The sequence below is a fragment of the Boeremia exigua genome (assembly GCF_020726555.1).
Source record: "Boeremia exigua strain MPI-SDFR-AT-0100 chromosome Unknown C7974scaffold_15, whole genome shotgun sequence".
Lineage (NCBI taxonomy): Eukaryota > Fungi > Ascomycota > Dothideomycetes > Pleosporales > Didymellaceae > Boeremia > Boeremia exigua.
The window spans coordinates 814,922-833,655 of record NW_025763532.1 but is presented as its reverse complement, the minus strand read 5'-3'; the positions used below and the strand labels follow the sequence as shown (position 1 = coordinate 833,655).

The 18,734-nt window shown below is 52.7% G+C and overlaps 10 protein-coding genes across 10 annotated transcripts; 5 read left to right on the top strand and 5 right to left on the bottom strand.

The window, feature by feature from the left end:
- Positions 1-50: 50 nt before the first annotated feature.
- C7974DRAFT_406048 (glycoside hydrolase) lies at positions 51-2,943 on the bottom strand. The gene is given in 3 exon segments (XM_046143108.1): positions 51-497; positions 510-733; positions 784-2,943. 3 exon segments carry the CDS (start codon positions 2,677-2,679, stop codon positions 410-412), a joined length of 2,208 nt encoding a protein of 735 aa, XP_045991524.1. The 5' UTR covers positions 2,680-2,943; the 3' UTR covers positions 51-409.
- A 241-nt stretch (positions 2,944-3,184) lies between these two features.
- Positions 3,185-4,719, top strand: C7974DRAFT_82149 (beta-lactamase-like protein). The gene has a single exon (XM_046147330.1). It carries the CDS (start codon positions 3,323-3,325, stop codon positions 4,385-4,387), a length of 1,065 nt encoding a protein of 354 aa, XP_045991523.1. The 5' UTR covers positions 3,185-3,322; the 3' UTR covers positions 4,388-4,719.
- Positions 4,720-4,761: 42 nt separating this feature from the next.
- Positions 4,762-5,219, bottom strand: C7974DRAFT_418594 (ribosomal protein L38e; the record flags this gene model as incomplete). The annotated part of the gene is made up of 3 exons (XM_046144171.1): positions 4,762-4,820; positions 4,874-5,002; positions 5,156-5,219. 3 exons carry the CDS (start codon positions 5,217-5,219, stop codon positions 4,762-4,764), a joined length of 252 nt encoding a protein of 83 aa, XP_045991522.1.
- A 328-nt stretch (positions 5,220-5,547) lies between these two features.
- C7974DRAFT_418593 (uncharacterized protein) lies at positions 5,548-6,075 on the top strand (the record flags this gene model as incomplete). The annotated part of the gene is made up of 4 exons (XM_046144170.1): positions 5,548-5,619; positions 5,665-5,758; positions 5,833-5,879; positions 5,965-6,075. The coding sequence occupies 4 exons, from the start codon at positions 5,548-5,550 to the stop codon at positions 6,073-6,075; spliced, it is 324 nt and encodes a 107-aa protein (XP_045991521.1).
- Positions 6,076-6,593: 518 nt separating this feature from the next.
- Positions 6,594-8,734, bottom strand: C7974DRAFT_290446 (uncharacterized protein; the record flags this gene model as incomplete). The annotated part of the gene is made up of 4 exons (XM_046137642.1): positions 6,594-7,366; positions 7,750-7,986; positions 8,033-8,504; positions 8,555-8,734. Coding segments are annotated over 4 exons (1,662 nt in total), but the record flags the coding sequence as incomplete, so codon positions are not given.
- A 1,062-nt stretch (positions 8,735-9,796) lies between these two features.
- On the top strand, positions 9,797-11,330 carry C7974DRAFT_406029 (isocitrate dehydrogenase subunit 1 mitochondrial precursor). Its single transcript, XM_046143107.1, has 4 exons — positions 9,797-9,880; positions 9,948-9,999; positions 10,077-11,055; positions 11,105-11,330. Exons 1-4 carry the CDS (start codon positions 9,848-9,850, stop codon positions 11,187-11,189), a joined length of 1,149 nt encoding a protein of 382 aa, XP_045991519.1. The 5' UTR covers positions 9,797-9,847; the 3' UTR covers positions 11,190-11,330.
- C7974DRAFT_406028 (williams Beuren syndrome chromosome region 22 protein-like protein) lies at positions 11,331-12,519 on the bottom strand. Its single transcript, XM_046143106.1, has 2 exons — positions 12,258-12,519; positions 11,331-12,211 (listed from the first exon to the last, which is right to left on the bottom strand). Exons 1-2 carry the CDS (start codon positions 12,278-12,280, stop codon positions 11,392-11,394), a joined length of 843 nt encoding a protein of 280 aa, XP_045991518.1. The 5' UTR covers positions 12,281-12,519; the 3' UTR covers positions 11,331-11,391.
- On the top strand, positions 12,520-13,667 carry C7974DRAFT_406025 (transmembrane adaptor Erv26). The gene is made up of 3 exons (XM_046143105.1): positions 12,520-12,625; positions 12,682-12,915; positions 12,997-13,667. The coding sequence occupies exons 1-3, from the start codon at positions 12,556-12,558 to the stop codon at positions 13,434-13,436; spliced, it is 744 nt and encodes a 247-aa protein (XP_045991517.1). The 5' UTR covers positions 12,520-12,555; the 3' UTR covers positions 13,437-13,667.
- A 30-nt stretch (positions 13,668-13,697) lies between these two features.
- On the top strand, positions 13,698-15,121 carry C7974DRAFT_476475 (uncharacterized protein; the record flags this gene model as incomplete). The annotated part of the gene is made up of 2 exons (XM_046146685.1): positions 13,698-13,822; positions 13,882-15,121. 2 exons carry the CDS (start codon positions 13,698-13,700, stop codon positions 15,119-15,121), a joined length of 1,365 nt encoding a protein of 454 aa, XP_045991516.1.
- A 31-nt stretch (positions 15,122-15,152) lies between these two features.
- On the bottom strand, positions 15,153-17,995 carry C7974DRAFT_369601 (uncharacterized protein). The gene is made up of 5 exons (XM_046139946.1): positions 17,233-17,995; positions 17,000-17,113; positions 16,918-16,952; positions 16,256-16,868; positions 15,153-16,206 (listed from the first exon to the last, which is right to left on the bottom strand). Exons 1-5 carry the CDS (start codon positions 17,620-17,622, stop codon positions 15,403-15,405), a joined length of 1,956 nt encoding a protein of 651 aa, XP_045991515.1. The 5' UTR covers positions 17,623-17,995; the 3' UTR covers positions 15,153-15,402.
- Between the last annotated feature and the right edge of the window lie 739 nt (positions 17,996-18,734).

Genomic DNA, 18,734 nt, shown 5'->3' with positions numbered 1-18,734 from the left:
TGTGTTTTAGCTTGTAGGTTCAGGCCTCCCACGTTTTATTCACCACCTTTCCTCATTTGGTTGTGAACCTCCGTGTGTTGTTGCCTGATGATAGTGTGAGAGTACTAAATACCGCAAATACCGCAGATAGCGCGTTAGATACAAGGTTTTGCTTCCTGCAGTGGCATGTACGCCCTATACATGTAGGTGACAGGGCGTGAAGATCTCGTACTTCATCAAAACGATCAAGCTCGGTAGAACACCGCATAAGATTTCGTCCGTAAATGTCTTCGAGCCTAGTGCTGTACTATCAATCCGTTCAGGATCTTGTATATAGAGCAGTATTTGTTGATACAAAATTGCAGATAACGCCAGGAATGCAAACGTGCGATTCGCTTAATACCAGAAGTCAGTCTGCCATGCGACCTTCTCAACTCTCTTCTCTCTTCTCTTCCTTCTTATCGTCCTTCTTGTCGTCCTTCTTCCCTTCCGTCTTCTCTTCCGTCTTCTCTTCCGTCTTCTCTGCCTTCGTCTCTTCCTTTACATCCTCTTTCTTCTCCTCCTTGTTTGCTTCTGTTTTCAATATCAATTCGCCTTTCTCATTCCTCGGTATCCGCGCCCACCCAGTCTTGAATCGCTTTTTACTCGCGTCAAATCGCGGGAAGGCATGAGCTTCCGTGTTCAGCACGATCTGGTCCAGGGGCAGGAGATCGTTGGGGCCAAACAGCAGATAGAAGTACTTGAGGGTCTCGGCCTGAATATCGTTAGCAACCACAATCTTGGAAAGGAGAGAACTATACTGACCAGCCAGAAACTCTCCATGTTATCCCTACTCGGCGGCGGAATCTTGGTGACATCGTTCACAGAAGTGTATCCACCTCCCCCCTCGATAGCAGTGTGGTTCACGAACGCATTGAACATCTGCCATCCCCACTCTCTGTAGATTTCGTCTCCTGTGATGCGCCACATGTACAACAGACTCTCAACCGTCTCGGGTCTTTGCAGGTTATGCGCATCAGCAGGCTTGACGATGAAATCTTTCTTCCATCCCTCGCCCTCTGGAACATCGGGTTCCAATTCCGTCAATGAGGGGAGAATCTCGTCGTGATACATTTTCGGCTCCTCGTCGAGTTCGAAGTGTGCAATCTCGGGGGAAAGCCCTGTGGCCGTGGTGTGATACATGCCCACGCATGTCTTGGTCAACTCTTTTGCGAGCAGCATATTTTCTTCCTGCTCCTTGCCCCAGGACGGCAATTTCTGCGCCACAGAGATGGGAAGACCGCCGGTTTGGGCAAGCGCAATGGTACCGGGATAGAAACAGACCAAATGATCCATCTTTGGGTGTAGATCTCCGTCTAAGCCACCAGGCCGCTCCGCGAGCACTGTCAGATGAGCGTCTTTGGAGTAAGTGAGAAGATGCTTCTTCACACCTCGAAGGGTCTCCTTCCACATATCCAGATAGACAGTTTCTTGCTTCTGTGTTTGCAGATACTGCTTGATCAGGTATTCATAGTAGCTGTCTCCACGGGAGCCCAGACGGACCTCACTGCCTCGGAAGGTGCCGCGGTCGGCATAGATGAAGATAGGTACCAGACCGTCTTTGGAGCCGTTGTCATCCACAACTTGCATGACCTTTTCAGCCTTCTCCCAGTAATGCTCTTCTCCTGTAAGATAGGCAAGATACTTCATTTCGAGCTGCAGGGAAGTCGCTTCGGCGGTTGAGGATGCACCACCGTCAGCATGCGAAGCTTCGCCCTTGCTATCCTTTAGGCGAACACTGGCCCAGGGAATACCAGAGGGTGAATCGTAGGCGCCCATGAGACGATCTGCAAGGTCCGTGGCCTTCTCGAGGAAAACGTCTTGTTCATTTGCGTTGGCTGGTTTCAGTCCAGGAAGGGTTTCCTGTAAATAGTGTGCCGATAGCAGACCTCCGAGCATGCGAATAGTGGTTTCGAAGGTGTTGACGTCTTGGTCCTTGTCGTAATCAAGGGTGGTGGAGACCCATTCACGCGCGTGCTTTAGCTCCTTGGTCAGGTTCATGATCATCATGGTGTCCAGTGCATCAACAATGATCCAGCCCATGCCGTTCGGTTGTGCCATATAGCGGCCGGTCTTCGCAACCGGGTGGTACTCGTCGTAGCCCCATCCATGCTCCTCGTAAGCGTTCCAACTCAGCAAGAAGGCATCTTTTACGGCCTCTCTCCGCTTCTCCCACAACAGAGCTTTCTTTCTGGCTGCGCCTCCACCGAACCAGCCTCCCCCGGATCCCAGTTTGGCGGCTGGCGTCTGGTTCGAGCCCGGCACCAACATCCAGTATACGAACCCCAGCACCAGCAGCGCTATTGTCACCAACCCCCTCTTGCTCCTCACAAATCCTCTCTTCCCCTTCGCACCGCCATACCCGTATCCAGCTGGCTTGTCCTTATACATTGGCAAGCCCTTCTCGTTCCCTGTGACTTTGTTCCAGACATTCTCTTCGAAGCGACGTGAAGCAGACTCGATGTTGCGCGGGACAGCGAAGGACATATCGGAGTCCTTTAGCGCCTGCTTGGTAGCCTCAACGGCCTGCTTGGTGGACTGCTTGGTCAATTCGACGGCCTGTGTGGTGCGTGTGGCGGCGTTCTGGAGAAGCGAGAAGGCGGATGGGGCTGTTCTCGATGCTTTGCTGCGGAGGTTGAACGGGTCGCGATTCGTGTACATTGGCGGCCGTTGGCGACGCGTACTGGTAGCGTCTCAGGGTCCAGTCACCCAGGTACAGTCAAGTCATCCTAGACTCAACCTCAGCATTCATTTGCTTGCGCGAGGCCAGAAATCAATTGCGCTCCTGTGCTTCGAAGCCAGGTGTCACATAGCTTCCTTCCCAAACGGGACGACAGCAGACAGGGGTCAAGTGCCGCGTCGGCGCGTGCGGCGTGACGTGCGGAGCGTTCGGGGGAGACCTCAGCCTCGTTTCTCCAACACCGACCGACCGGGGATGGTGGCGGTAGTACGCGCGGAGCCCGCACAGCCTCTGAAGCACCGTCTAACTATAGCAATGAATGATAAACGATAGTATATCAAAGGCATGGTTGTATCTGCAATTACGCATGTAGACTTTCAAAGTACTCCATCTATCATCTCTCACCTCATCATCATTACCACGTCGTACTGTCGTCATTGATCGCCAACATGCCTCTATTTGTACAGCAGCTGCGCTTTCTCTTCTTCGTCTTCTGTCCATTCCTTCCTCTGTATAACGTCTACTACTCCAGGTCTGGAGACACAGCCACTGGCTCGTCAACTCCAATTTCGCAAACTTAATTCCATGGACAACGCAATACTCTTCTAGTCTCAGTCTGGAATCATGAAGCACCTCCAGCTCACCCCAGGCGAGGGCGTCAAACCACTGAAAGATGGCATATCCGTCCCTGCCGCTCTTCCTGAAGCCAAAGAAACCAAACTTCACCCGGCAAACGCGCCAGACGCAGCAACAAACGCATCTCTATTCTTCGTTGGAACAGCAACCACGATCATAGAGTGGGAAGGCTTGCGCATCCTCACCGACCCCAACTTCCTCCACGCAGGCGACCATGTACATCTCGGGCCTGGCGTAAGCGCAACACGCCGCACCAACCCAGCAGTTGACTTGGAAGATCTTCCACATATTGATGCGATCCTGCTGTCGCACTACCACGAAGACCACTTTGACAGGCTTGTTGAAGACAAACTGTCCCGCTCAATACCCATCATCACCACGCCGCATGCACATAGTTGTCTCACTTCCAAGGGTGCAGACTCCTTCACTAACGTACATGCGCTTGATTTCTGGGAGAGTCTGATCGTGGACGTGAAACCCAAGACCGTCACAACAGGAAAAATACCGAGTCTCAAGGTCACAGGAATGCCGGGGAAACACGTCCCGCCTGGGCCTCTTAACGTCGCCAACGAGATCCTCAAAGCCGTCCCGCCAACAAACGGATGGATGATCGAGCTTGGCTATGCGTCTCCAGAATCAGCAAACGCTGATGAATTCGCTAGCGGATACAGAGTGTATATCACCGGCGACACGCTAATGGTCGATGAACTGAAGGAAATTCCCGAGCGCTACAAGGACCTCAACATCGACCTGATGCTAATACATCTTGGCGGTACTACGATCCCAGGGCCGAGCATGCCGCTGCTCATGGTTACGATGGATGCAAAGCAGGGCGTGGAGCTAATGCACTTGATCGACCCTGATGTGACGATTCCGATCCATTATGATGATTATGATGTCTTCTTAAGCCCGCTGGATGATTTCAAGAAGAAAGTGGAGCAGGCGGGGCTGAGTGGTAAAGTGGTGTACTTGGATCGAAAGGACCAGTATAAGTTCCTGGTCAAGCAGGAGGGGGAGAAGAAGGGAATTAAGGATCTACCCACAGCGAGTTGAGACAGATTAGCCAGAATTGGAATCATTTGCTTCGTTCAAACATGCCGTATGCAGATTGTATGTGATTATCACCTCGTGCTTTACGTTGTGAGATCCATTCGCACAGGGGGCCGTGTGGCAGCGGGCGCGCTCTCCACAGCAAAAAGCACACCACGAACTCTTTTGTCACGCTGCAAGTCTACACACGATAGTGGGTGGGTGGTTTGACGTTTATCATTCCAGTGGTCCCCTGTATGAGCGGGTCCCTGCCTCGATTTCGTATGCCATTGTAAGAGTAATCATCCCTTAGACGCCCTCCGCCAATGCCATGCCATATCACGCCGTCATCCTCTTCTTAACACGGCTCGATGCCTCTCACGAATTCATGAGTGCATTTATGCGGCCGCGTGCCTGCCCTTGGGGTTCTTCTTGCCGACGTCGGAGATGGTAAGACCTGGTCAAGTCATTAGACGGAGAGTTCGCGGCGTGGGTGCAAGGGAAGCATACCCGGGGGAAGCGACTGCCTGAGCTTCTCGGCCTTGTCGGTGTCCTTAAGGACGAGGGTGTAGACGTTTTTCGAGCATCGGACCTTGAACTTGATGTTGTTGACCTTCTTGTTCTTCTTGACGCGCGCGGCTGTCTCTTGTCAGTCGCCATCCAGATACTAAAAAATCTTGCCAGCGCAATGCGGTCTCTTCCCAGGCCTCGTCGTGCCACTTGCACTGCCTCTCGGGGCCTCTATAATTCCTCCTTTTCCGGCATTGCGCATGTGCGGGTATTAAGACGTACACTGGGCGTCCTTGCGGCGGCAGATCTCGATGAACTGCTTGATGTCGGAGACTTCGGAAGGCATTTTGGCGGCGGTGGATGGTCGAGTCGTGAAAATCTCAAGGTTCGCTGGAAGTTCGCGAAGGGTGCTCCAGCAGCCAAATCGTTGTGGTCTCGCTTATTAGCGCACGGGCTGCGAAGGGGCGGTGCCGGCTTAGGATGAGAAGGGGAAAGTGGGGCGTATTGTGGCGGAGGCGAGACGTTACAGGTGCCTGGAAGTTGAACGCGACGCAGCACTCGAAGCGGTGCAGCTTGCGAACATCAGCTTTTTAAACTCTTCGATTGTTCCTTTTCTTCTTGCTTGCCTGTAAAGAGTGCGAATTTCCACTGTTCACGTAGCCACTATCCCTGACATGCCGACTCCCCTCGATCGTGCTACGAGCCAACGTGTAGGTGACTTCTGGTCCTGGAACCTGATATACGTTGTGTGTATATTGGTCAGATGGACACCCAAGTGCTGACTGACTTAGGCTCCCTTCTTCGCCTTTGCGGCGCTCATCACGGGCGTTGCTGCGTGGAGCATATGGGGTCAGGACTTGTTTCCTAGTGCCGACCCTACTGGAGGTATGTGTCCTCTTCCTTGTGCCCTTTGGGCCATACTACTTACTTCAGAGTATCTGCTGATGTTCTGCTACTAGACCCGGAAACGTGGACTCGCGATCAATGCGTCGCATGGCTCAATCACGTAAGTATTCACGGTTTGGCTGTTGTCGGCTTGGACTTACATCTTCCGCGCACGTGTTTTGGACTCTCTGTTGACGAAACATTAGCGCAACCTTCACCCTTCTCCGCTCGCAACCACTGGTGAGCTTCTGGAGCGCATCAAGGCCAATATGAGGGTCGCCCGGGAAGGCAACTACGGCACCACTGGAAGCCGATAACTGCCTAAGGTGCCTTGTGAACCCCGAGGGACGAAGCAAGTTTCACTGTCACATATTGCTATTGGCGTAAAGTTTTGATTACCTGTCACCCTGATTCCGGATACCCTATTCAGTGCACACCAACCTACTGATCGTTCAGATTGTAAATCGTCGTATGGTACATGTCAAACTCTCAAGATCTGTGCAAAGAGCGTTCAATATGAATTTTGATTTGACTCTACGTTCACAGTTGTAGCTAAATTCCCATTTCACCTCGTTGCGCCAGTGCTACGCATAAACTTGCTCGGAACACATACGACGCACGTCGGCCCAGTCCCAAAACCAAGATTGCAGTTATTGAGAATCTGAAGCTGTTGTGTGAAGCCACGTGCTTTCTCTTCTTGGTCGACCGTTGAACCACTTGTGAGGCCGTAAAATCATTCCCTGCCTCCAGTCTATAGCCAGAAGCCAGAGCTCCAGTTAGCCCACCGTTGTGGTGACCAGAGATCTCGTATGGGTGCCTAAACTTGACCATGATCACGCTCGAATTCTGCCAGCATGATCTCGCTAGCCTTGTAGTCTTCTTCTTCCTCAGCCATGATTGCCTCTTCCTCAGCCATCTCCTGCCTCAGACGCTCTAGCTCTTCGGCAATCCGTTGCTTGTAAGGTGCCATACGCTCGTCCAGCATAGCCTTCTTCTTGGACATTTCAGCACGCTTCTTACGCGTGGCCTCAAGAAGTTTGCGCTGCTCGGTGACCTGTGCCTCGATGGAAAGTGTACGAGGGACTGGAGACGCAGATAATGAGCGGGGAAGATGTGCAGGGCTGAGAAGTGGTACCGTATCGGTCTTGATGCGCTTTACGTCCGGAGGAGGCGTGAGGGTACCCTCTGGAGGGCGCTTTGTGGGCGTCGGGGGTGTAGGAGGAATGCCCGGCTTCTGCAGATCCAGAGATAGAGTTGTATCAATAGAAGCAGGCTTAGCACTCATCTTCTTTAAGGGCGACGTGAAGGTCTTGGTGCCAGACTTGAACAGGTCTTTGGTGTTAGATACGCCAGTCGGCTGGATGATGGCCATAGGGCTTGAGACAGTGCTTGGATCGAGAATACTGGGCATATCTGCTGGATGCGGTACCGTGGGCACGCTGGACACTTCCACTGGTAGGGTTGGAGGAATCAGATCTGCCGGCGCAGGATCCTTCTTGCCAGCGACTTTGTTCATGATATTGGCGAAAATTTCGTTACTCTTCGCAGCTACGTCTGCATCTGCATCTTGACCAAGCAGCTCAGTGGCCTTCTTGGTGACAGTTTTAGCTGATCTCTTGGAGATCTCAGCAGACTGATCACCACCACCTTGCTTCGGAGCCGCTTTAACGCTGTCACTGATCTTCTTCTTGTTGTTCACGGCTGTTTTGGCAGCTGGAATAGCAGAGCATTCGTCTATGGTGTCCGTGGAGTCTGGCAGGAAGTCATTTGAGGATGACTTAGCGGTGATCGCTGCAGTCGTGGGCTCGGTGATTGTCGCAGTCTGTGTGTCGCTGGCGGGGATCTTGTCTGCCGTCAAGCTCGGTTTGAGAGGAGTGGGCTTGTTGCCTTGCTTCTTGATGACGACCTTAGGCTTCATGTAAGTTAGCGACAGTCTCCAATGGTTTTTCACTTCCAATACGTCATAAATAAGCTACGCGCAGAAGTAAGACGCTCTCTTACCTGGGTAGACTTCGATTTCTTCGAAGCCTTATTTGGTGTCGAGGGTGTATCAGGAAGAGGAGGTGACGATGTGCGCACCGAGATCTCTCCATCGTTCTTGGCCGCTGGCTTGGATCCCAGCAACAACATGGGCACTAGCTCAAGATCAAGAGCATGAGCCTCCTTCTTAGCATATGTCTTATCAGTTGGGTCAAATGTCAACTCCATTTTCTGATCAACGATTGACTCTGTTCTTGGTTAGTAACGTTTGAAAACCAGAGTAACAGAACTTACGTTTGGTGCGGTAGTGGAACCGAAAGATGGCCCAGGGCTCTGTGCCTGGACGCTTGGCGTATACCCTCTTCTTCTCGCGGTTGCCCTTGGAAGCATCCAACGTGGAGCAGTTCTTCTCGGACGTTACGTGAAAATGAGGCGGTACATCCTTGTAAGTTGCGCTGGCGTTGGCATGCTCATGTACTTCATCGTACTTGCATGTGACGTCAACATCATGCTCAACATCAAACTGACGTGTAATGTAAAGGCGTAGCTCGATGGTACCGATAGTCTCTGCAGCCTGTTTGTCGAGACTTAATGGTCCGGAATATGGAGCAACTGATATGCCAGTGTCGATGACTCCATCTGGCGTCTGATACAGGAACTTTTCGAACTCGAATTTCTTCTTCTGTATCTGCACAGACTTACCAGCATAAGAGTGTGCCTTGCGACAGACCCCATCGATTAAGACATCAGAGGCGACGACAAGAGTCTTATTCAGTCTACGTCAGCACGAGAAAAACCAAACGACATGTGACATACCATGCCTGAGAAACGGCAATCGATCCTGAACTTGTGCCCTTCCTCAGTTGCGACGTAGCAACAGATAGCTTTGTCCGAGGCATCAATGTACTGTCCGTACTCTTCGAGTGGAGTCACACGACCTTCAAGATAGAGATGCGCGTCGGCCGTCCGGTCAGCTCCTTTCTCAATAACTTTCATGCTGGCAGCACTGAAGTTGGCGATGCCAGGCAAGCGTGGTGTGAAAGATACGCTTCAAGGATGCGCAGTTGTGATGTAAGCCCTCACGGGAAAGGTGCGGCAGTGCGGTCAAACAACGAAGATGTTACTGTGATATGGTCAGCAGCTGCAGCGTGCAACTGATATGTGGCATACAGTAATAGGCGACGGTGCGAGTCGTGATGAAGAAGGGAAGAAGAGACTGGGTAGCGTACTGATGGACGACGCCAAACTTATAGACACAGGTGAGAGAAGAGCTAAATCATGGAAAGAACGGTGAGGCGGTCAAAGCATTCACTAGCACCCAGGAATTGCAGAGTGAAATACGGCGATCCTGCGACAGGAGACGAGACAGAGGATGCACAGCAACAAGGCTCGTGGGAATCGTGGGCGAATCGTACCTGCCTCAGCAGGACTGTGCTGCATCCAGTCACGCCCGACCAGATTTGTAGGTATCAAACTGTTCTGATCGCAGCCAACAAACCGTAGAACTACAACTGAATAACTCCATTTAAGCAGCGAATACTTACTGCCTTTCTTGTCTGATGCTACGGTTTGCCAAGTGGCTGGTCGAACGTGTGGGTGCCTGCTGTACACATACATACCTGAAATCGAACACAAATGACTTTTATCTCGGTCGAGACACTTGTACGGAATCTACATCTTTCATCAAGATGTGGCGGGCGAGGTATTGCCCACAGTCCCTGCGACGGCTACTTATATCCCAGTTCTTCGCACGCTCGAGCATGACGCTCAGACGCCTTGTCACATGTCAACTGTCGGAGTTTACTGCTGAAGTGCTGGGTTCACAGACTGTGCCTGCTTTGACAACACGAAAACAACACCATCGTGGGAGCATCAGTAACACTACTACGTAGGTGTAACACACAAAAGCGCATCAAGAGCGAAGACGAGTGGAGGGCACGAGAATGGGCCGGAGATGGATTGATTAGATTATGCGGCGGAAGGACGGATACGGAATGGATGCGTGCGCCGAGCAAAGGGCACGGGCTTTTTTCGCGGCCGGCAGCTGCAGCTGGTTTCTCGACGACCTCATATCCCTCACCAGCACCAATCCGCTGAACGCCGCACAACATGTTGTCCAGGACTTCCCAACGAACTGCGCAGGTATGGAAACGCGCTTCTGGAAGCAATTGAAGCTGTAAGACGAGGGCAAGGCTAACGCGACAGGCAGACGCTCCTGCGGGGCGCACAGCGCGCAGCTGGCCCTTCGATGGCTGCTCGATGTACGTTACGGCCAAAATAGCACAGAACCGCCGTCACGTGCACCTCGAAGACTGGAACATTGTCTGACATCACGCAGCCTTCGCTACCGTCGGCCAGGACATCTTCAAGCCCACCAAGTTTGGCGGCAAGTACACCGTCACCTTGATCCCCGGTGACGGTATCGGTGCTGAGGTCTCCGAGTCCGTCAAGGAGATCTTCAAGGCGGACAACGTTCCCATTGAGTGGGAACAGGTCGATGTCTCTGGTGTCGACTCCGGAAACGTCCACTCCGAGGAGCTCCTCCGCGAGTCCATTGCCTCGCTGAAGCGCAACAAGCTCGGTCTCAAGGGTATCCTGCACACCCCCGTCGAGCGCTCCGGCCACCGCTCTTTCAACGTCGCTCTTCGCCAGGAGCTCGACATCTACGCCTCGATCGTCCTCCTCAAGAACATCCCCGGCTACGCGACCCGCCACAAGGACATCGACTTCTGCATCATCCGTGAGAACACCGAGGGCGAGTACTCTGGTCTGGAGCACCAGTCAGTCAACGGCGTCGTCGAGTCGCTCAAGATTATCACCCGCGAGAAGTCTGAGCGCATTGCCAAGTTTGCTTTCGCCTTTGCGCTCGCCAACAACCGCAAGAAGGTCACCTGCATCCACAAGGCCAACATCATGAAGTTGGCTGACGGTCTCTTCCGCAACACTGTCAAGAGGGTCGGTGAGGACTACCCCACTCTCCAGACCGACGACATGATTGTCGACAACGCCTCCATGCAGTGTGTCTCGCGCCCTCAGCAGTTTGACGTTATGGTCATGCCCAACTTGTACGGAGGTATCCTCTCCAACATTGGAGCTGGTCTTGTTGGTGGCCCCGGTATTGTTCCCGGATGCAACATGGGTCGCAATGTCGCCGTTTTCGAGCCCGGCTGCCGTCACGTCGGTCTTGACATCAAGGGCAAGGACCAGGCCAACCCCACTGCTCTGATCCTGTCCGCCGCCATGATGCTGCGTCACATTGGTCTCGACGACCACGCCAACCGCATCTCGCAGTCCGTTTACAAGGTCATCGCTGACGGGTATGTCAAAAACGCTCTAACGATGCAGTCACACGCTAACAATTACCAGCAAGTTCCGCACTCGCGACATGGGTGGCGACTCCACCACCAACGAGTTCACCCGTGCCATCCTTGGCCAGATGGAGAAGGCATAGATCTAGGTAACACTGATCTATCACAACTTGCTCGATGTTTGGATGTTCTAGACTTGTACAACTAGTTCAGCGGAGCGTGGATAGGGCTGTACTTCTAGTTGGTATATAGCATGCTGCATGATTGAATTGACATTCTTATACCCTCCTGGATATGCCGCAACCTAAACGCCTCGCTATGCATGGTATCGTAAACACTTTTCTTCTAGAACTGGATCCTTCTCTTTCTGCCAGTGTACTTGGAGGAGGCCTTGACAACTTTGCCTTGCGCCTTCTGCTGCTCCTTCTTTTTCAAAATCCAGCCCTTGGTGCCCTTCTTATCTTCGCCTCTCTTCATCGTGCCGGCCTTCCTTCGCGTCTCCATGACATCCACACCCTCCATGCCGCGCACCACACCAGTGATGTCGCCGTCCAGGTTACCACCTCCAACTGTGAGTACGAGGTACGTCTTTGCGCTCTTTGTCCCTGGGTCGTCTTCAAGCAGACCGGCACCAAAACCAGCCTTGATTGCTGCCTGAGCGACCATCTTCTTCTGCTCATCATTCTTGGGATAGAACTGAAGGCACGCCCTTCCACCTCTCTTTAGACTTGCGTAAAGCTGGTTGAAGAATCTGAACAGTCTCGCCGTTGGGCTATCCTCACTTGTCTCGGCCTGACACAACCACTGAATCGCACTAATACTGATTGCAGCATCGAACGTTCCTGGGCGAAACGGCACGCCTTGGCCTGCATCCGCCAGCAGCAGGTCGCCTTCAACCTCCTTCTCTAGCGCAACGCCCAGCATAGACGCACTGATGTCGAAGCCTATCCACACGTGCGGGCCTGCGGGTGTGCCTTCCTCAACCGTCTGTGAGAGGATTTCGCCAGACAGGCATGAGCCGCAGCCGACGTCGAGGATCATGGAGGGTTGTGTTAAGCCGATAAGATCGAGTGCGCGATGCGTCATGTCAGCCTGAATGCGCTGGATTCGCGAGGACGTTGTGTATTTGCGAGATTCTGTATCATTGTAGTGGAGGTCAGGCGGTCTGTAAATGTTAGTCAGGAAGCGCTGGGATGTGCGGGAGGACGGACAGAATGTCTTCGGGACGCGACATGATTGCGATGTATTTTCGTAGGGCCTAGGTTTCGACGGCGAAATTATTTAGATCTGAGAGTCGTAAGGCGTCGTGCTGCACGTTCTGTGGTTTTAGTGTCGACTTCGCGATCGAGCACAACTTTTTGGTGGGCTAGGTCGAAACCCCACGTTGATCCCGTACCAATCACACTCATTGTCGCCCCGCTTATCCCGAGCTTAATGCCACCTTTGACCTCATCGTATCCAGGTACCTGGCAGCTGTCAAATCGCTAAAACTCACACTTCACAACGAACATGTGGATATTACCAGCACTCGGGTATATTGGTGTCATTCTAGGCTTTGCCTTCTTGACATTAGCAATAGGTAAATGCCGTGCAACATTCATGACGTACCATGGGAGATGCTAAGTAGATCGACAGCATCCGGATTATATTACCTCTCCGAACTGGTCGAAGAGCATACTGTCTTTGCAAAGAAGCTGCTTACCCGCCTCATATACGGCGTTATCGGTGTTCAAGCCCTCCTTCTCCTCGTCGATGGCTTTCCAATCGGTCTCAGCGCACTCAGCATAGTTAGCCATGGCGTTTACGCGCAGAACCTGCGACGTTTCCCAATCGTCAAGCTCACAGATCCGCTCTTCTTGCTTTCTTGTGGTAAGTGACCTGCGCACGTTACTCTATGCGCACATACCAGATCAACGCGATGTGGAAACAAGTATACTGATGTCGATTCAGTTCTGGTACTAGCGAACCATTATTTCTGGTTCCGTCACTTTAGTGCGCCCTCGCCCTCTGCGAACACATATTCCAACTATCCCTACGACCGTCCCGATATTCCTACCTTTACTGAGATCGCTTCCTACTTTGGCCTGTGCGTGTGGCTCGTGCCTTTCGCGCTCTTCGTGTCGCTCTCCGCAGGCGAGAACGTACTTCCATCAATGGGCTCTGAGTATGCCACGGGCGATGGAAGCAGTTACATAACTCCTGGTGCGACACCAGGAGGATTTGGTAATGGGTCCGCGGCTGCGGCCGGCAGTGCTAGCAGGAGAAGGGCGAGGAGTGGAACAAACCAGGGTATGGCGAAGCAGGTGTTTGGCGGCGTCAAGGACTGGGTGGGTGAGACTGGAGAGGTGATGGGGTTGTGGAAAGGGGAGAGGACTCGGCCTACATTCTAGGCTAGAAAGGAGTGTTTGATCAATCAAGACAGATACTTTCAGGCACATGCTGGTGAAGCGGCATGCATAACGCGAAACCCGTTCGAGAGTGAAGGAGAGTTACGACGCCACGACGCCACACTGAGTGCTGCCTGACCGATCGCCCCAGTATTTTTCTTTCTCACCTCGACCTGTCCCTTGCCCGACTAGTTTCCACGAATCGATAAACGCGTCTCAAGCTTGCATCAGACACTGACACAGCATCCCGCTCCCACCGCAGCCATGGAGTTCCCGCCAATGCCTCCTCCGAAACAAGTGTATTACAAAACTGCTAATGCGTTGCTGCTGGGAGCGGCCAACAAGAATCCAAGAAAAGTGCAGCCGCTAGTAACCCAGCTGCAAGCAGAGTAAGCCTTTCGCGTTTATTATCCAGAGAGATGCATCTGAACTCATGTGTACCTTGCAGGCATGCGTTGCATCTGCTCAAATTTCCGCACGGCCGCGATGTCACTCTTGTCACCGAAAATGGTGTTCAGTTTATGATCCATTCAGTCATCGTCGCCGGAGGTCCTAAGTATCTCGAGAAACGATGCTTTCCGCAACATGTAAGTGAGGCCACAGGCCTCAAGCCGCTGTCAAAAGGAAATTCGAAACTGAAGCAGGCGACACAGCCGAGCACGCCGACGTGGATCAAGATGCCACCAGAGTGTGACGCTCTCTTGGTGGATCGACTCATCAGCTTCCTCTACACCAAAGACTACGATATCAAGATCGCCGCTAAGGCCTCGCAGTTATGCGATGGTCCTTACGACCTCACCAATGCATCGTTCGTTCCGAACCAGACACCGACAAGCATGCCCCATTTCGGTGAGGCACGCCACATGTTCCATATTCAGATGTATGCTCTGGGCGAGAGACTCCAGTACGAAGCGCTTATGACAGTTGCCCGAGCCAGGCTGTGGGGTTCTCTTGACATAATCATGCATGAACCCGACTTACAGACGTCGGTGGGATTGCTCCAGGAATGTGTGGAAGCCTGCGTCCCGACTGATACTACAGTGCCTGTGTGCTGGGATGAGGACGGCATGCTTCAGCAACTGATTGTCGCAGCTATACTGTTCTACACGACCAGAGACTGGAACAGCTCCGACACCGATGCCCTCGTCACGCACTTCACCCAGCCGAAGTACGCCGCATTCAGGATGGTATACAGCGCCATTGAGGAAGAAAACTCGCAGTTCTTGGACACCATGGACGTCTCAAGTCCCATGGACATGAGGCGTTCCAAGGCCCAGGCCATGAAGGCACAGTTGGCTGAAATCGCGCAGGAAAGAAAGGTCAACAAGGCCAAGACCAGAGCACAGAAATCCAAAGACGCCAGGGCCCTCAACGCCAAGGTCTTCGGCAGCATCAACATGGCTAAAGCGGCAGCTGACCTCGCGATGGCGCGTAGATTCACAGCTCAAACTCGGGACGTCCAGGCTATTCAGGCTGTTCAAGGCGTCCTAACCGGCACCGAGCAGAACATGTTGCATCCATCGGCTTTCGTCCACCGGTTCGTTCCCAACGACAACGGTCAGGGCAGAGATCAGGGCTCCGACGAAGACCGTTACAACGCGGAGAGTGGCCAGATCGATCACCAGATTGAGACAGAGATGCAGGCTAGCATGACGAGGCTGGCGATCGAAGACGTTTCTCAAGACTGAGGCAAGTCCTTGCGATCATGCTTGATACTTCAGGCGTGCCAGCTCTAAGAGTACATTCTGCTGGGATATTGGAGACTGTTTGGTTCTATTTTGCTCGAATCAGAACTACGTATGAGGAATGCTATGGCGAATACTACGTACTCAAGTTACGACACGCCATCAGAACGAAGATACCAACAAACAAAATGCAATAAGGAGTCTAGCTCAATGTCTGCGAGTCTTCAATGTAGAAGTGAAAAGGTTCTTCGATGCCTAAACGCCGTTCAGACAGTCATCTGCGCCTACACATTCCTCCCAGAGAAGTAATTTCCTTGTGGTCCACTCGGCATCACATTAGAATGTGAGCTTTGCTCGGTTGCTTTTCTGACCGGCTTTTCCTTCCTGACAAAACACTCGCCGACAGGATGACCCTCATCACAGCAACAAACCCATCTGCCAATGCCCATCTCTTCCGGCGCTCTTCTGACGCCTCTTCCACCACCGCCAACAATCAAGTTGCCGGGTCTATACTTTGGATCTGCTAACATACGCTTGATGACGCTGGAGTGGATATGAGCGTTGGCAGGAATGTCGCGTGTCTCGCCCTTGGGTAGTGGCCATCTGATCGCTTTCCAAGACCCATCTTCGCAGAGATCCATGCGCCGGAAGGGCAGATATTCCATGACGTTCCAAGACACGACGCCCATCGGTGCAGCACCGTTGTTGAACTGGAGCACGTCATGTATACGACCTCGAGTCGCAGCGTAGTGAAGCTTGCTGTGAAAGCTCGTGTCTGGATGGGTGTGATGGTGATCTAAGGTGTTTTTCTCGTCGACAACATCGCTGACCGTGTGATTAGTGCTAGCCGCTCCGTTCGACTGACCATCCGCGAGGAGTGGTGAAGCTGGATTGACAGCGATGGCAGGGACGACTGGGTGCTTTAGGCCACCGAATGTCCGATCTTCGTGGCAGCAGTGAAGAGCTTCCAATTTCTCCTCGTCAAACTCTAGACCCGCCTTTTGTGCTTCGCGAACCATCCATACAAGGGGTACATGGCTCAAAGCGGCTTCATGGCCGGAGTCGAGAGGCCAGCCACCTCCAATATCCTAGGAACAGTTAGTCAGCGCCGTTATGTGCTTGTTGTAGAATACTTACTGCATGACAACCCGGAAACCAGACCTCCTGGATATCCTGCTCTCCCTCGTCTTCGTCCCAGGAGTCTCGCGTGTGGATCGGATCAGTCGATTGCACCGACACGTTACTACACGAATAGTCAGGGCTCAAACTACGCACCCCTGATGTTTCGTGTGGATTTCTGAAGTCTTCTGGCGGAGCAAGAGTGTCGCGGCGACCCCTAGGCTGTTGAATATCCCTCCCGTTATGATTGCTGTGATCATGTGTCTCATCACTACCGAGGAATTCCTTTTTGTGGTGCTTGCGATGATGACGTTTATAGAGCATGGCATGATCCGGCTTTGCTTGAGATATAAGATCCTGGCGGAACTTTGCGCGTCGCTCGTCGATGGAGACGGCGTGCCGTATGACGCGGGACGAACTTCGTGCGGTGTAAGGAAATTTGCTGCGCTGCATCCATGCACTTTCAAAGTGTGGTACGCTGTTGACGGTATCAAAGAGACCAAGGAATCGGATGGCGCGTACTGGGCGACTGAAGGTCTCTCTGAACGCGCACATGAATTCGAGGAGCTCCTTCTTCTCCTTCTTCTCTTCGTCATTGCTTTCCAGCCGACATTGCCACTTCTGAAACGTCCTGCATGATTATCAGCTCCAGGGCTTGAAAGAGGATAAAAACCACTCACTTCCACGCAAAATGACACATCTCCTCATTTCCAGCCTAAGAGTATCAACTTGGCGAACGTGTCGCATGTGTCAGGGTCTTACCGAGAGCAGACCAACATGGTCGAGCATTTCTGCCAGGAAACGGGCGGTATATGCACCTCTAGAGAAGCCAAAAAAGAATATATCATCCCCTGGGGTATAATATCTCATCAGAAACTGTATAATCAATCAGTATGGCTCAAGTCTATGTCTGTGCTGGTGGTGATTCCAAGATCTGGACCCAAAACTGGTATCACAAAGCATACTTCGTGCTCAAAGAGATGATGTGGACTTACTCGATAGCCAGCCATGACGTGTAGGTCAAAAGAAGTGCCGACCGCACTGTCTTTCGCCTTCGCATACCAGTGCTTGAACCGTTCGATACGTCCTGGCCTCGCCGTAGAGCTGCCAGTCTGCGCAACATACGTCCCGATGCCGGGCTGGTAATAATGGAAAGAGTCGTCGTTGTTTCGATCGAGCATGCGATAAATCTTAAGAATGTTCGAGTCCGCATCAGTGCCACTGAACTTGTTGCCGGTACCATCGAAGCACAGGACAAACTGCTTGCGAACGTGGGTTCGACGTTGTATAGGGGCAGCGGATTCCATTCTGTCGTGTTGTAAAGGTGACACGCCACGCGATGAAGGGCCGTGGGAAGTTTGTTGTTCGGCTTCCTGTCGCGCCATCTTGCAAGACTGGCAAGCACGAGAAGAGAGGCAAATGTTTTAATGAATAGCAGGCAATGACAACCCTCGCAACTGGTCACTAATAAACTTAGTAGCAAAGATGCCTCAAAATGAAATCCGTAGCTGTGCTCGACGATCCCACTTGTTACAGGCACCATTTAGAACTGGTGCAGTACGACACTACGCCATGGTTGATCAGCCACCATGCATGTGCTGGTCGATCGCTCTCATGAACGCACTCACGCTCCCAACCTCATAGAATTCACATGCCGGGTGCGCGGCCCTGGTTGACATCTCTTAGCGTGCTACACAGCAGCTGGTGCACCCTCCTGCGCTACATTGATTCGAGAGCAGACGTCCAAGCGCATTCAACATTGCTCGATTGTGCCAATTGGCGTCTCTGGTAGACGAATGGCATGGACTTTGAAAGTGGAGAAGCGCTGCATGCGGGGCTCACGACGTGAGCGGAAGGGGCAAGCGGTGCATCACCATTATCCCCTGGCTAGTGATTGGCCCAAATCTTAGAGTCGCATCTGCAGCGTTGCTGATCGATCGGGTCGGTCCTAAGTAGATCGTGGGAATTCGGCGACGTGCGAGAAAGAAGAAGCTGGTCCCCAATCGGGCAACGCTAGAGGAAGCGGCCCGCCCGGCGCGTCGATCAGCGTCCCGGAAGGGAATCTGTTCCAGGAATTCCTGCGACCCCAGACCGCGTTTCGGTTCATGCCAACCCGGCCAGCTCTCGTCCTCCAGACCCTGGGTTTATGCGATTCTTGTGCGCGGTATCCGCCGGCTGGACGGGCATCCCGGCTTGAGCGTTACGGCTGCGGATGCAGTGCAACTCAGCACTATGGCCATATATTGAACATGCATACATTCCCCACACACACTGGTATGACGATACGTTCGGTTTTTTTGTAATCCCCTAGTCGCCAATATATCGGCTAGCATCTGACCCGCCATGTCGATCGCTTTCAACACGGCCCGGAATCGCTACCTCTAGATGCTTTCGGGCTGCCGTCCGTGACCTTCATAGTGAGATGCCTGCGCGCTGCTTACCATTAAGCCCTTGGTTTCAATCGTCAGCCTGTCTGGTGTCGACGGGACTGTTCTGG

What these genes read in the sequence shown, in the direction of transcription:
- C7974DRAFT_82149 (XM_046147330.1), top strand. Translation starts at nt 3,323, where the DNA reads ATGAAGCACCTCCAGCTCACCCCAGGCGAGGGCGTCAAACCACTGAAA.
- C7974DRAFT_406029 (XM_046143107.1), top strand. Translation starts at nt 9,848, where the DNA reads ATGTTGTCCAGGACTTCCCAACGAACTGCGCAG. An exon ending in CTTCCCAACGAACTGCGCAG is followed by an intron (nt 9,881 to 9,947) that starts GTATGGAAACGC and finishes CGCGACAGGCAG; the next exon opens with ACGCTCCTGCGGGGCGCACA. An exon ending in CCCTTCGATGGCTGCTCGAT is followed by an intron (nt 10,000 to 10,076) that starts GTACGTTACGGC and finishes GACATCACGCAG; the next exon opens with CCTTCGCTACCGTCGGCCAG.
- C7974DRAFT_406028 (XM_046143106.1), bottom strand. Translation starts at nt 12,280, where the DNA reads ATGTCGCGTCCCGAAGACATTCT. An exon ending in TCGCGTCCCGAAGACATTCT is followed by an intron (nt 12,212 to 12,257) that starts GTCCGTCCTCCC and finishes TAACATTTACAG; the next exon opens with ACCGCCTGACCTCCACTACA.
- C7974DRAFT_406048 (XM_046143108.1), bottom strand. Translation starts at nt 2,679, where the DNA reads ATGTACACGAATCGCGACCCGTTCAACCTCCGCAGCAAAGCATCGAGA. An exon ending in ACATGGAGAGTTTCTGGCTG is followed by an intron (nt 734 to 783) that starts GTCAGTATAGTT and finishes AACGATATTCAG; the next exon opens with GCCGAGACCCTCAAGTACTT.
- C7974DRAFT_369601 (XM_046139946.1), bottom strand. Translation starts at nt 17,622, where the DNA reads ATGGCGCGACAGGAAGCCGAACAACAAACTTCCCACGGCCCTTCATCG. An exon ending in ACCATGTTGGTCTGCTCTCG is followed by an intron (nt 16,953 to 16,999) that starts GTAAGACCCTGA and finishes TGATACTCTTAG; the next exon opens with GCTGGAAATGAGGAGATGTG. An exon ending in GGTTTCCGGGTTGTCATGCA is followed by an intron (nt 16,207 to 16,255) that starts GTAAGTATTCTA and finishes AACTGTTCCTAG; the next exon opens with GATATTGGAGGTGGCTGGCC.
- C7974DRAFT_406025 (XM_046143105.1), top strand. Translation starts at nt 12,556, where the DNA reads ATGTGGATATTACCAGCACTCGGGTATATTGGTGTCATTCTAGGCTTT. An exon ending in CTTCTTGACATTAGCAATAG is followed by an intron (nt 12,626 to 12,681) that starts GTAAATGCCGTG and finishes GTAGATCGACAG; the next exon opens with CATCCGGATTATATTACCTC. An exon ending in GCTCTTCTTGCTTTCTTGTG is followed by an intron (nt 12,916 to 12,996) that starts GTAAGTGACCTG and finishes ATGTCGATTCAG; the next exon opens with TTCTGGTACTAGCGAACCAT.